This window comes from Scatophagus argus, chromosome 5 (genome assembly GCF_020382885.2).
Source record: "Scatophagus argus isolate fScaArg1 chromosome 5, fScaArg1.pri, whole genome shotgun sequence".
Classification (NCBI taxonomy): domain Eukaryota; kingdom Metazoa; phylum Chordata; class Actinopteri; family Scatophagidae; genus Scatophagus; species Scatophagus argus.
The window spans coordinates 4,794,409-4,808,852 of NC_058497.1; the positions used below are offsets into that span (position 1 = coordinate 4,794,409).

At 40.5% G+C, this 14,444-nt stretch overlaps 1 protein-coding gene across 1 annotated transcript; it reads left to right on the top strand.

Moving 5' to 3' along the window:
- Positions 1-158: 158 nt before the first annotated feature.
- On the top strand, positions 159-14,396 carry wdfy1 (WD repeat and FYVE domain containing 1). Its single transcript, XM_046388631.1, has 12 exons — positions 159-478; positions 2,170-2,237; positions 2,362-2,435; positions 2,632-2,686; positions 5,070-5,220; positions 5,319-5,431; positions 8,511-8,637; positions 9,023-9,128; positions 9,513-9,614; positions 9,702-9,832; positions 9,925-10,033; positions 10,609-14,396. The coding sequence occupies exons 1-12, from the start codon at positions 342-344 to the stop codon at positions 10,666-10,668; spliced, it is 1,233 nt and encodes a 410-aa protein (XP_046244587.1). The 5' UTR covers positions 159-341; the 3' UTR covers positions 10,669-14,396.
- Positions 14,397-14,444: the final 48 nt, after the last annotated feature.

Here is a 14,444-nt window from a genome sequence, read left to right on the forward strand (position 1 = left end):
CGTGACTTTAATTGTTTTAAATACATTAAAATTACAGCAGTTTAGACCGAAATTAATTAGCCAATTAGCCAATCTGCCAGATTGGTTTGGTGTTTTTTTTTTTAATCTGGCAACACTGGTGTCTGGCCAACTACCGTTAGTCTTGTAAAACTACATGGCATCTGGTGAAACTGAATTCTTTGTTGTCCATTTCGGTTGTTTCCGGTCTGAATTTGTTGGGAGCATTCTTGCAGTCATTACGGCAATCCTGACAGCGGCTCCGGGGTGTCAGCTGATCTTCCTTTGCTGGCTAGTGAGGAGGAAAATCAGCAGAGAGAAAACACTGTTGGCTGGTTCAAACCATGGCTGCGGAGATTCATTCGAGGCCCCAAACCGCTAGACCTATTCTTTTGAACAAGATCGAAGGACACACAGATGCTGTCAACGCAGCCGTTTTAATTCCAAAAGAAGATGGAGTGATCACGGTCAGCGAGGACAGGTGAGTTTGCCAGACAGGCTAATGGTAGCGTAACAGCAATGGCTAGCGGGCTTGGTCTAGTTGCTGGCCGTTGTACTCTTAATTTCTGGCGCAGTGGTTTAAGGAGGATAACAGAAACGACACATTTTTTCCTCTCAAGATGCAAACTTTTTGCTGGCATATTCTAACTAGTACCAGGGTTAGCGCTAGTGGACGTGGGAGTAGAAATCCTTCTAGAGTGAGTCACGTCCATAAAGTGTCCGGGCGCAAACAACCCACCGTAATACTAATCGGGAATATAGCTAACGTTTGGTTTCCGTTTTATGGTGAATGTTATGACTCACAGTTTTCTATATGCAACACTATCACAGTGTGCTAGGCTCCGTTGACTTAAATAGCGAGCTGACTGCTGCTCATGGTAAACATTACTTTGTCAAACCAGCCGGTGTGACGAGGCTTTTAGCTGGACATTGTAATATATTTATTTATTGGCCGCATGTGACGTGAACGACAATAACTAAGAGTATCTTAGGTTGTTTATCTTACTTAGTCACAGTTTTCTTGATAATGCGAGGCATTGTTAAACTACACATGATTTAATACTTATTGAAACAGAAACTCTTTTTGCCCCCTGAGAAAGTTAGATACAATAGAAAATACTACTTTGCGGCTTTCATGAGATGTTTAAGTCAGAAAGTCAATACCATATGTTCAACAAAACGTGAAGGCAGCAGTCCAGCTATAATTTAACAGACCTCACTTGCTCTCATAGTCAGATCATCTCTGCTGTGAAGGTGTAGATGTGGCCATTTTAGTCCATCACATTCGCTGTAAGTGATAATAGAACTGTCATGCTTGGTTACAAGCATGGAGAGCAACATCCTCATTTAAAGGTGAAGAAACTTAGTTGCTACAGTTTCCATCAGACATCTTGATACTGAAAAGGGAAGTGGTGGGATGGACTTCCTTGATGAAAGAGAGCAGGACCTGTTGCTGCTTTTGATGTGATTAATGCTGTGCAGACCTTTTACTGGAACACAAGTAAAACTTTACACCCAATGTCTTGGTTGACAGAAGCTTATTTTAAATGAGCTTGAATGTAAAACAAACATGACAGTAGATCTGATCTTTGTAAAGTTTTCTGGTTTCTTATATAAATTTTAGGGAGTAGTAGACTATACACACCAAGTGTTAAAAACACGACACAACACAAAAAATGATCAAAAGGGTGATTCAGTACTGCATCAGTTACTCTGTAATGCAGCAGTAACTTTTGCAGAGTTTGTGTGCATGGCTGGTGTGCCTTTTAGATAATACTAAATCTGCCAAGAATAATTTTTCACCAACACAAATGATTTCAGCCCACTGTTAATAAATTTGTCATCCTGCTGCCTTCAGTGCTGCTTTGTGAACAGACTGAAGCATTGTGTGTGAAGAGAATTGGGGCTGGTTTCCCAGACGAGGATTAGGCCAAGCCCTGGATGAAGACTCTCTTGAGTGGATATTTCCACTGAAAAATGCCAAGTAGCATTTTTACACTAAGTATATATTTGTCCAACTGCAACATAGGTCCATACAAACAGTAAATGAATGATTAGAAATGCATTTAAAGTACTTTAATATCAGATAATTAGATATTGATCTTGATAAAACAGACCGCACAGTAACATGGGAGTATGCTTTGAATTTGATGTTTTGACATTTCCCTTCAGAACCATCAGAGTTTGGCTGAAGCGAGACAGTGGTCAGTACTGGCCCAGCATCTACCACACGGTGTCCTGTAAGTAAGACTGCTGTGTTCGGTGCAAAGAGGGATCATGAATACATGTATATGCACTAGCTTATCTGTGTTAGTTTGGGTTTTACTTTCCAAGCTCACGGTGACTGTCTTCTTGCCTCTTCAGCTCCATGCTCTTGCATGTCATACCACCATGACAGCAGACGCATCTTCGTAGGCCAGGACAATGGAGCTGTTGTGGTGAGTGAGTCTAACTTCAAACAAGTGACTTTTGGTTGTTCAAACAGTCAAGTTTAAAAAAAAACAAAATAAAAAACCTGCCTGTCTTAAATAAGCTCCAAATTCAATATTTGGATTCCTCCAAATGCCTGTGGGGGAAAGGTTAATTATTTGATTTGAAACTTGTTTTTTTGGTGTGTGTTTGCTCGCCTTCTAGGAGTTTCTTATCTCTGAAGATTTCAACAAGATGAACCACGTCAAAACGTATCCAGGTGAGAAGAAGAGACGAGGACACACACACACACACACACACACACACTCAACGCAACTGTTAAGTCCAATTTTGTAATGAGATGAGACAGGAAGGATTGCATAGTTTGACTGTCAGCTCAAATTTTTATTGATGGCTGATTGGAACATCACAATTTAACCTTTTTTGTTTGCAATATATGCTAGACTCAAAGTGCAGCATTATTATTATTGAATTTTTTGTAAAATTATGAGCAAAACAAATCACAGTTCATCATGTTTTGGACCCTAACAACTATATCACTGTCATAAATACACAATAATTACAACAATCTTTGTCTTGTATCGCTGTAAAGTGAATATATCTGAGTTTTGGACTGTTGGTGGAACAAACATGATTCTTTTTCGTCACCTTGGTCTTGGTCAAGTTTTGAGACCTCTTTTCACTTTCAGCATTGAGAATAATGGTTAGCTGCAGATGAACGTTTTGATTTCATCCCCTGTTATATTGTCATTATTTGTAGGTTATGAACAGAACACAGTTCCAGCAATTCTGTCAGCAGCCTCGTAGGCTCCTCAATGGAAAATCAAGCTGGGGGTGAGGGGGTGGGGGGGTGAAATACACAGCCTGTTGCTCGAGAGGGCAAAACACCACGTCACCACTGGAATGCTGCATCTGGTTTTTCCCACTTGTAGCAAATTCAAGTAGCAGAGCCTGAACAGCACAAACAAGATTCCCAATGAGATCAAACATGCATTAGGATATGTCTGTGCACTTGAAACACAGGCAGAGCTTAACAATACCATTTGCCTTTTGGCAATCCGTGTTTCTTTCTTCAGAGCTGCACTTCCTTTTTTAACAGCCCATTGGCCAATGATTAAAAAAAAAAAATAGAATACATACATATGTTTATTCTGCTTTGAAATTGATATGACAGAATGAATTTGGAAATTCCTGTCCTGTTTTTTGTAGTTCAGATTAATTATTTGGCAAAATGCGTACTGTGACGTTATGTGTGCTTGTTGATCGTGGCTTGAGCAGTGCCACTGCACAAACTGCACAGGGGACAAAATCCATTGCTCCGTCAGACACCCCGGACAGTAACAGATTAAAACACAGCAGTAAGATAAATGGAGCCAAAGTGGTTTTTGAGTGCCTGTTGCTTAACTGGATTTCGGGAAGAAAGAGTTTTTGTGAGAAAGGAGCACTAGAACAGGAAGGATGACAGAAAGGATCAAAGGTTAAGCCTCACTGCCCTGCGTCATGGACAGTCATGGTTTGGTCACGAGGCAATAAAAATATGCAAAGAATTTTCCCATCGATTAAAAGTAGTGCAGGATAAAAGAGAAAGCACATGTAGCTGTTTGTGGAATAAAATCAGGTTTTAGGAATATTTCTGCTTCAGTTCTAATAGTTAATCCTACTTGAAGAAGAGAGAAATTACTTCTTTTTAAGCTTTACTTACCAGTGATGCTTTGCATTACCATGAGCCATAATAATTTGATTTATCCAGTGTACCCTCCTCAGTGAAGTGTAATACAGTGAGAAGGCCAGTCCAGACATGTCATTTGTTTCGCTTTGCAGTAATGAGTTCAGCCCATTTTCGCTAGAAACCCTCTCTTTAATGTGGCTTTGAAGTTGTAAAAATCAAATGTTTTTAAGAAAAGTGTTTTTCCTCATGTATTCTTTAAGCCTGTTTGATGTTTATGTTGAGTTAAATATTCACACCCAACTCACCATATTTTGGTTTGAACAATGCTGCAAAAGCTGCTGACTCCATAATATGCTTTTGCGATGAACTCGTGGGTGGTTGTTAAGAGGTTTTTCAGGGATGTAAAATTGTTGTTTAAAGTTGTTTAAAGCCCATTGATTATCGATGGCTGAAATTTCAGCGTGTAACGTAAAGTCAGTGCAAGTGCTGAACTCAGAATTATCAGGAAGCAGCAGTTTCTTTCAGCTCATTGTTTTCGTTGCACAGCATACAACTTTACCATGTTGCTTCACTCATATCTGCACACACTGTACTGAGTAACGGCAGCAGTTTAGTAGAAAATTTGACATTTTATCAATGTAGCTGTTTGCCAAAGTTCTGAACACTACAGTGTTACAAAGGAGGTTAAAACCTTGCTGTCTGTAAAGCTAGAGACAGTGAATAGAGAACGCCTTTGAGGTGATCCCCCAGATGGACCATTCACACTGATGGGAGTACAGATCATGAAGGGATTCTTTTGTCTTAGTGTGGATTACAGCGACACTAAGCAGATGGGATAAGCATGTGGAAAGGGCAAATTAGTCTTAGATGCAGCCATCCATGACAGGCCAGACATGAAGTCTGGTAGACTAGATGAGATCTTGTTCAGTGTTTATTCTGCATGACACTTGGTGTGTGTGTGTGTGTTTTGCAGCCCACCAGAACCGTGTATCTGATATGGTGTTCTCTCTGGAGAGTGAGTGGGTGGTGAGCACTGGCCATGACAAGAGTGTGAGCTGGATGTGCACCCAGAGTGGCAGCATGCTGGGGAGACACTACTTCACCGCCTGGGCCTCCTGTCTACAGTATCCTTCATTCACTCACTGTGTGCACAGTGTATGGGAGCATCTATCAGCTGAGTAATAACACGTAGAGTGTTGTTAAGCCTTGACATCCTGCTCAGATACGATCATGAGACGCAGCATGCCTTTGTTGGCGATTACTCAGGACAGATCACACTGCTGAAGCTGGAGAAGCAGACGTACTCCACCATCACTACCCTCAAGGGGCATGAAGGTAAGGACACACCCCTGCCTGCACATACAGAATCATCCACACGCAGCTATTAATTGCATAGCTGAATCGTGTACTTGTACCCATAAGCTGGTTTGTGATGCTGATGCCAGATATGCACATCTGGTTACAGTAAATGGTGAATGACCCAGATTCCTCCACAGGGCATCATTATGTAAGAAAATGAATGACCAGTTGAGTCCTACATGATGACATACGTGTTTATTTTTTAAATGACCAGGAGGTAGAGTCAAGCGTCTAAATAAAAGAAGAGTCCATAAATATTTTGTCAAAAAGAGCACCACATACTGCCGCAGTAACTTTATGGGCTCTCACATAATTGAGTCGAGCTCTGTTGGCAGGATATTTTCCTAAAAGAAATGCCATCATTTGAGGTTTTGAAGATTTATGGAAATTGCTATCTCCTGTGCTGTTAAGGCAGTTCTCATATCCGCTTGTTTGAGTTGAGATCAGGAAGCTGCGTCGTTTCCATGCTCATCAAGCACTTCAGTTCAAATAAGAGTGTTGTCATTCTCTGAAACCTTCATCTAAATACAAATGCTTCATCGAAGAGTGAATGAATTGGTCACATGGGGTTTGTGTTCAAGGGTTCAGTGAACTTGGCAAGAAAACGAACAAAAGTGTGTCGCTAGGGCACTTTATTGTGTGAAACAAACACTCTCCCTGTGTTCTTCTTCAGGTTCTCCTTATCACATGCATGCTCATGTGCTGGTTGAGAACAGGGTGAGGGATGACTCTTCTGACCAGATGACACTACTCTCTCCACCACTCAAAATCCTATTTTTACCACAGATGTATTGCTTATGGGTTAGACAGTTGGCACAAGCATGTTAGCGTGTCCTTTCACATAAGATAAAAAAAAAAAATACAAATCTTTACAGCATAATAATTTTTTATGCTTCTGCACTGGTGAGAGACATGGCCGGAGACATTATGTTTTTGGGTTGTCCGTCCGTTTCATTCTGACCATATCTCAAGCTAAACTTGGGTGTCCACCTTGAAACTGTGCTGATTGTAGAGATCTTCTGTACTGTGGAGTTGAAGATGTGTGTGAAGCCTCCATGTTTTAGAATCTGTAGCTTCTTTGCAATAACATCCAGAATTGCAGCTTTGCAGTCCACCACAAGCTCATTGGTTTTGATGATACTGAGTTTCAGGTGGTTGTTGTTGCACCATGTGACAAAACAGTCACTACATGTATTATATCAGCCTCGACAGACGTAGATGTAAACTGCAACGTGGCTGGTTGGTGGAGGCACACAGCTCTGTGCAGCTGATTGTAGTTATTTCGTTCCTCTCACTTTGATGGGCTTTGTGCCTTTGTGCCCATGATAATACATATTGATTGGACTGATCATAATACAGGCTGCTGGGTGTGGTGTTTTCGCTCAAGCTGCACTCAAGCAGGAGCACCACCCAAATATTTCATGGGAATTACGCTTGATCAAATTTGAAAAGCAGAACGGAAAGGTCAGACCTCACTCACAGTTTCACATCAAAGTTGGTGCAGTAACTCACAGTGAAATCCACATCTTAGTTTTCATCTTAAAATAGAATTTTCTTTAAAAAAATAGCTCAAATTAAATGAATATTAGCAGCTTAGATAGTTTCATGTTAAGATATAAGTCATTGTTGGCGCCACATGTCAGCTGATGAAAGCATAACTCCAACAGAGAAAATGACTTTCTAACTAGTGTTTTTCCACATTGTCAGTAATGTGGCCATATATGCAGATCCCATTATGTGGTCTGGCTTCCTACATTTGTATAACATGTGTCTATAAGAATACTCTCTGTGTGTCTCTCTCTGTGTCTCTCTCTCTCTCTCTCTCTCTCTCTCTGTCTCTCTCTCTCTCTGTCTCTCTCTCTCTCTGTCTGTCTGTCTCTCTCTCTCTGTCTGTCTGTCTCTCTCTCTCTCTCTCTGTCTCTTTCTCTCTCTCTCTCTCTCTCTCTCTCTCTCTCTCTCTCTGCATGTGTGTGTGTGCACTGACCCTGTGTCTAATGCAGCTACAGTTACTCCCAGCCCAGTCAGTTTAACACCTGCTGTTATTCATCATATGACTAGTCTGACTTCAAGAGCTTAGTTGTGTGTCTCAGCGGTCATTTTCCCTTTGAATGCTGTAGTTTTCACTGTAAACATGGAAAAAATTAAGTCTTTGGAAGTGCAATACTTGTCTGGGAAAATGTGTGATTCAACAAAATCAGAAGCAAAGTTAAAGCGTTCGGTACTGTAACAACAGCTGTGTGCTGTTGTTTGGCCACAGATGGAGAGGGATAATGAGTGTAATGTGCTCTATCCTATCACAAGAATGTGCAGATGGCCTATCAGTCACATCTCTGTGGCCTTCCATTCTCAGGCCAGTAGAAGCAGCTTTTAATCTGTTATTTCTTGAAAATGCAACTTGTGTGTCGGATTGTACATATATTGGATTGTCATTGAAATGCAGATCTGTTACAAACATTTGCATTTTTTTTCTCCCCTCTTTGTCTGAAGACAAATTTTTGCTTTATCATTTCCCTTACACTTTTGATGAACATTTTACATGAGCTTTATCTGGAAGTCACACACGGTGATGAGGAAGCTGTGTTGACAGCATAGCTTTGCAAGATACCAATTACCTCACAGTGGACGACGTTAGTCTACAGCAAACCTAAACAAGGGTTCTGAGCTGCTTAGAAAAAAGTTCACTGATCAAAATGACATCAATTTACATCATTTATTTACGATTAAATCAAATTGAAAATATAATACATAAAGTCACTGTCAGCAAAAAATGGCACTCAGCTGAGTTTATTGTAAAAGTAACCACTTGTTCACACTGTTTGGTAAGCAAGGCCTACAATGAACCAAAAAATAAGATTTTGGTGTGTATGGAGAAGAACAATGGGAAAACAGGACTTATTCAAAAATGAATGGATTTATGCATTAAAAAGTGTAAAGTCTTCCAGCTCCAGCAATGAGGCTGGAACTTCCTGTAGTTCTCCCAGCAGGCACCAGGTGGAGCCAAGGGGTCAGAGAACACTGTTCCTGAACTTCTTACTCTCTGTGTTCATCCCTCCAGGTAGTATAGGGACCCTGTGGTGGGACCCTGTCCAGAGGCTGCTGTTCTCAGGAGCCTCCGACCACAGCATCATCATGTGGGATATTGGAGGCCGCAAAGGACGAACGTTACTGCTGCAGGGACACCAGTAAGTCCATCTGTGTTTGGGAAATGAATGTATTCTGACTCTGTTGTATCTCCTCTGTGTTTGTCTGAGCTGACCTCAGAGTCTGCCCAGCAGGTAGTGTATAGTGGGTTTATCTGAGATATTTAACTGGACATGGTTGCCCACAGGCATTCTTAAGAGCTGTGAAAACCGAACAGCACAGTGCATGTGCAGCTTGAACGCCAGGAATTCTTGAGATAAGAGGTTGAATAATGTTCTGTCGAGTTGCAGAGTTGGATGCTGATTTCTCTGAACGGTTTGCTTAATGCATGTTTAAACTGGGATTTTGTTTTGACTGAAACCTTTGATTTGACTGGAGCTTTTCTTTTCCTCTTCATTCTCTCTCTGTGTTTAATGTCTCACTCAGCGAGCGTGTTCAGGCCTTGCGTTACCTCCAGTTGACCAGACAGTTGTTGTCGTGCTCAGCTGACGGAGGCATTGCAGTGTGGAACATGGACGCCCAGAGAGAAGAGGTTTGCATCATTATTAAAACTGATGCTCAATACAATGTGTAATACAGTCAGCTCAGGCTCTGGTATTATAATGTTAGATTTGGGGTTTATAATTTGATGCACTATATATTTTTAGTTTGGAATTTTCAGATTGTAGTTTTTCTTTTATAAATGTTTTGTGTAAGATGCAAATAGTAGTGTCTCTAACTGAATTGAAAATCACTTGTTTTACAGGCAGATGTTTTTATGAAGACGTAACTCTTATCATTTCTTCATTGTTAATCAGTTTTAAATTTAAATGCTCCTTGTGTGAGTAAAGATGATTGTTCACTTTGAGAGGTAGCTTTTGGTGTTTCTTCATGCATGTAGCGGTTAACCAGCTTCCATCTGCACGTGTCTCTGCAGGCGCCCCAGTGGTTAGACAGCGACTCCTGTCAGAAGTGTGAGCAGCCTTTCTTCTGGAACATCAAACAGATGTGGGACACTAAGACCCTGGGGCTCAGGCAGGTAGGAGAGTCGTGCCAGTGTCCACAGCAGTTGTGAATCCCTTAAGCCATCGGCCATGTTATAATGCAGTGTTTCTCCTTTGTGCAGCACCACTGCAGAAAGTGTGGCAAGGCTGTGTGTGGAAAATGTAGTTCGAAACGTTCCACGTACCCAATCATGGGCTTTGAGTTCCCAGTGCGAGTGTGTGATGCCTGTCTTGATAGCATCAAAGAAGAAGAGTGAGTCAAAGATTTATTTCAATTTTGTAAAAAATTGTCACAATATGTCCTTATTTTTAATTAAATGTTCTGTGTGTGTGTGTGTTGTATAGTCGAACAGCATTGGCAACATTCCATGAGGGGAAACACAACATCTCCCACATGGACATGGACCCATCCAGAGGCCTAATGGTCACTTGTGGAAGTGACCGCATTGTTAAGGTCAACAACAGTTCTTTGATACCAGTTAACTCATGCGTGTATTCACATTGTGTCAAACTCACTCTTTCAGTTAATCCAATACCATTTGTGATCAAATACTTTGAAATCTAAAAGCATTCCCATCATGCTCAGCTATACTTTATTTTTAGTGCCAAGTGGCCAGTGTTACCTTGTTACCAAGCTCAACTAAGATGGCAAATATGATGAAAAGTGCACATGCTCAACATTTTAGCCTTGTGGTTGTAGTTAGCATGCAGAAGTTAGCACCCATGTATACACAAAGCACACATGCAGGTGTGTGCACCATGCTGCACACATCATTTTTTCATTTTTGGTTGTCCACTCATCACTATTATGATTTATTATATTCAATTGAGTAGACCACAGGGTCTGTTCTTTGAATGGTAAACTATCAAGTTTATTGTAAATGACCAGTGAAAACTTATAGCTATTAGATTGAAAACATCCTTAAAGTACTGAAGCGATTGCAGAAACATCCAGTTCATGAGTTGTCTCAGTAACAATGCAGAATCCAGACTGTTTCTGTCGTTGTCATTGGCTCTTTGTCTCCACAGATCTGGGACATGACGCAGGTGGTTGGCTGTAGCTTAGCAACAGGCTTCTCCTCGCGCTGATTGGCCCAGCCCACTACATGCTCTGCCCACTCTTCCAATGTCATGGAAACCCTTCTGTACAGTGTATCTTTCCATCGCTTCTGGGATCTACAGCTGCCACCAGGCCTGCCCGGTGTGTGTATGTGTGTGTGTGTGTGTGTGTGTGTCTCAGTAGTGCAGCCGTCCACATTCCTTTTACTTCTCAAAACAAATTTAATTTCACTAACTGTCAGTCCTTCATGAAGGTGACTGATTTTTGACTTGTTGCTCTGATCTGGAACAGAACCTTAAGCACAATATTGTCTGTGTGTGTGTGTGTGTGCGTGTGCGTGTGTATGCCTGTATTGTGGTGATTTCTCCTATGGAAGGAATGGTATTGAAATGAGTGTTTACATCAGATCAATTTCCAATGCTTCTTTGGACAAAGGTCTTTTTTCAGTTTTTTTTTTTTTGCTTTACTTACCCTTGCACTGTAATGTTCAGTTTCACTAAATCGCTGACCTGCCGTTCCTGTAGAAACACACACTAGCTTTGCTTATTTCTGTGGCCCACTAACTGCATATTACTCAGTCACTGTAACTTGTACAAAATAACCTTGATCATCTGTATATACCCCTGCAGCATGTGTATAGTAGGTAGCTGCTTGAATTGACTCACTGATCAAAGAGATCAGCTTTTTTCTGTCTTTTTTCCTTTTATTTTTCTTCTTTCACTAGTTGGCCTTAAATCACTCTCAGGAGGTTTTACATTAGTAGGTTCTCATTGGGCAGGGGCTCCTCATGTCAATCATAACCATTATTAATGTGTAATCAATAAAGCGTGGTTTAAAAACAGTAGAGAGAAGGAAATCTCTTGATACACTCAGAGGTGCTCCTGTAGAAATTTGATGTGCTCGTCAGGTGCTCACATGACGGCGCTGACCCAGCCAGGTGAGGCCAGGGAAATATGAACATGTTGCCATAGTGACAAGCTCTGAGAGAAGCAGCATCAAAGGCCTGTCGTAGGGTTCCTAATAATAAGTACCAGTCGGATTGTGTTTCAAATTTTGATTGTTGTGATCATTTCAGCTTTGTGGCTTTGAGTATTCTACTTTATTTTGGTAAAAACAAATTTAGAAAATAGCACAGCAGCCCCACCTCGGAGATATTTATCTCTTTCAGGAAAACACTCACAGTTGTGTAGATAGATACAACATGACACTGATGGTGTAAACCCAAGGTTCTAATCCCTTGTGAGAATTACTTTCCATCTGTAATTTCACAAATATGAATATTGCATGTTGCAAATATTGTGATGCAAATTTGGGTTTCCCTCCCACCAGAGAGGCACTTAGATACTGGTCAGGTACTCTGAACTAAATGTAGCACTAAATGCTGGAGTGTTGAATCGCCTCCAGCTGAATCATGGGACAGATCAGGGCTGCCTGTGCTCCTTCAAAAGCCTTAAAGAGAGAACATACTCACAAAGCCTTTTCAGTGATTTGTCAGTGCTTACGACTGTTCCCTCACTCATCGTTCATGCGCTCACCTTCTTTTAAGGCTCTGGATGTTTGTGCTTCCTTTCAGCCTGTTTTTGAGCTCTCCACCACCCATCAGTGTATCAAGGGTGTCTCATAACGCTCCCACCACTGCACTGAATTGCACAAATCGTGGTCTTTGTTTTCTCTTTGTTTTGAATTAAAACAAAACATTTTTCTAAGTTCAGATTAGCTGGATTTGATGTAGCGTCCTTGTATATAGCGGCTAGTATCTTCTAATGTTAGACTAACGCTTGCCTTATTGTAAGTGGAAAAATGAGCATTATAATGTCGGATCTCAAAATATAGTCACATTCCCGTTTTTTGATCATGTAGTGTATATTTGTAGTAAAGTATTTATCTGTTATCATTGTAAATGGTGGTTTACTTTTCTTTGTGCCCATCTAGTAGTTTTTATTTCTCTTTTGATAGCAAACTAGGACATGTTAAGCACTCTGTAATGACACAAACTCAGTAGTATTGGGGTGGACCATGGAGTATTTTACATCCATACATAGACAACCAGTTAACTGCTTAAACAGCAGTGGTTCTCATATGTTGTTTCTCATCATCAAGACCTTCCTCCATAATATTTAGATGTCACACAGTCATACTTGGGGTTTGTCTCCAGTTAGTTGCCAATATTAAGCAAAAATACAAATATATTAAATATATTTAAATTTGAACAGTTTTTGCTTCCCTTCAAAAATAAGATTTGGTGAAGATGGACTTTTTCCATCAGTGTACATGTCAGGATTCTGAAGGCTTTGGAATAAAAACAAATGGCTTAAATTGCTCCCAGAAATCATTTACAAAATATATTATTCAATCTGAATTAATTTATACTTTTTTTTGGCCACCTCAGTGCAGCCAAAACAACCTGAAAACACAACAAGTATCACTTTATAAAGTTGATGTGGTGAATATGTAATCAAAGAGCTGCCTGTTCACTCCACATGGAGCGACATAAGCTGGCTGCTGCTCACTCACAAAACTAAAACAGTTAAAGCAAAAAGGTTGTGTAGATCTACAATGAACTTGGGTGAGAACCCTTTGTGGGTCTGTCACTAAAAGCCACACCTTACACATCACATAGGCTACAGGCTTGGACTCTTAATGAATTTCACTAGTCACCCTCCTTGAAACTCTGGTTTGGTCTGCACCGGCTGAAGAGGAAAATATGATTGTTTAAATGCTCCACTCTGATCAGCAGTCAACCTCTAACCTTCTTCTGCTGTTTTTTTTGTGCGGCATCAAACCAGCTGCCGGCTGGATAATAGGTAAAAGAGAGAATAATTTGCAAGCTGGAAAACGAAAACTGAAAGAAGCTTTAAAAAATGTTTGCAGACCGGCATAGAGTTGCTTCAGAATTCTCTGTGCTTTGTTACTGTAAGAGACATATTTCACATTATGTGTGTTCTTTGTCAATTTGAATGTGTTCATTAGCGCAGCTTTTTATATGTACACGTTTTAACGGCTCCTGATATAGGTGGACATTATCGATTGGCTGACAGTTGCTAATATTGGCAAACTGATCCATCAGCCCAACCCCAAGTATCATAAAGGCTCATGTCACAAAGTTTCATCTTGGTTCTACAGGGTTAATGACAATGCTGCCGTACAATCAGGGGTCAAAGATCTCCTTTCCTCTTTCATTTAACTGTACATTGAAGCTTCATTACCTCTTATCACGTCCTTAGAAGACAATGGATTTTGTTGATGAAAAGCTCTCCAGCTGTGGAGGCTTCACTCCCCAACGGATGGACGACATGTTAAACGTATGCTGGAAGGCAGGATCTTCTGTTTGCAGAAACAGTTAATGAAAGAGATGTGCAGATTAGCAGTAGCAGGAAGAACAGATCTCCTCGTGTTGGTTTATTTCCTTTCCTTACAGCAGATGGAGTCATTCTGTTTGCGTCATCTTTAGTTCATCAAACACTAAAACTGGTGACCTCTATGTTGATAAGAGGCCATATCAACACTTTAAAGATGACTCATTTTCCACAACAACATTGCCCATAATCTCCAGCTTTGTAAATTTATTTGACTTTTTCAGATGCTTGTAAAAGACACTTGCTGTTCCAACATGATGTTAATGTATATTTCAAAATAATTGTATTTTTAAATACTTTTGTTGACACTACAGTACTGACTTTAGTTTCTCTGTGTGCTTGTTTGAGGGCACAGAGAGACATAAGAATCAATGCATAATAAAGATTTTCTGATATGTTTATTTGGCTGTTGTTGGTTTGTTTAATGAACCAAATCAAAGTATAAGCCA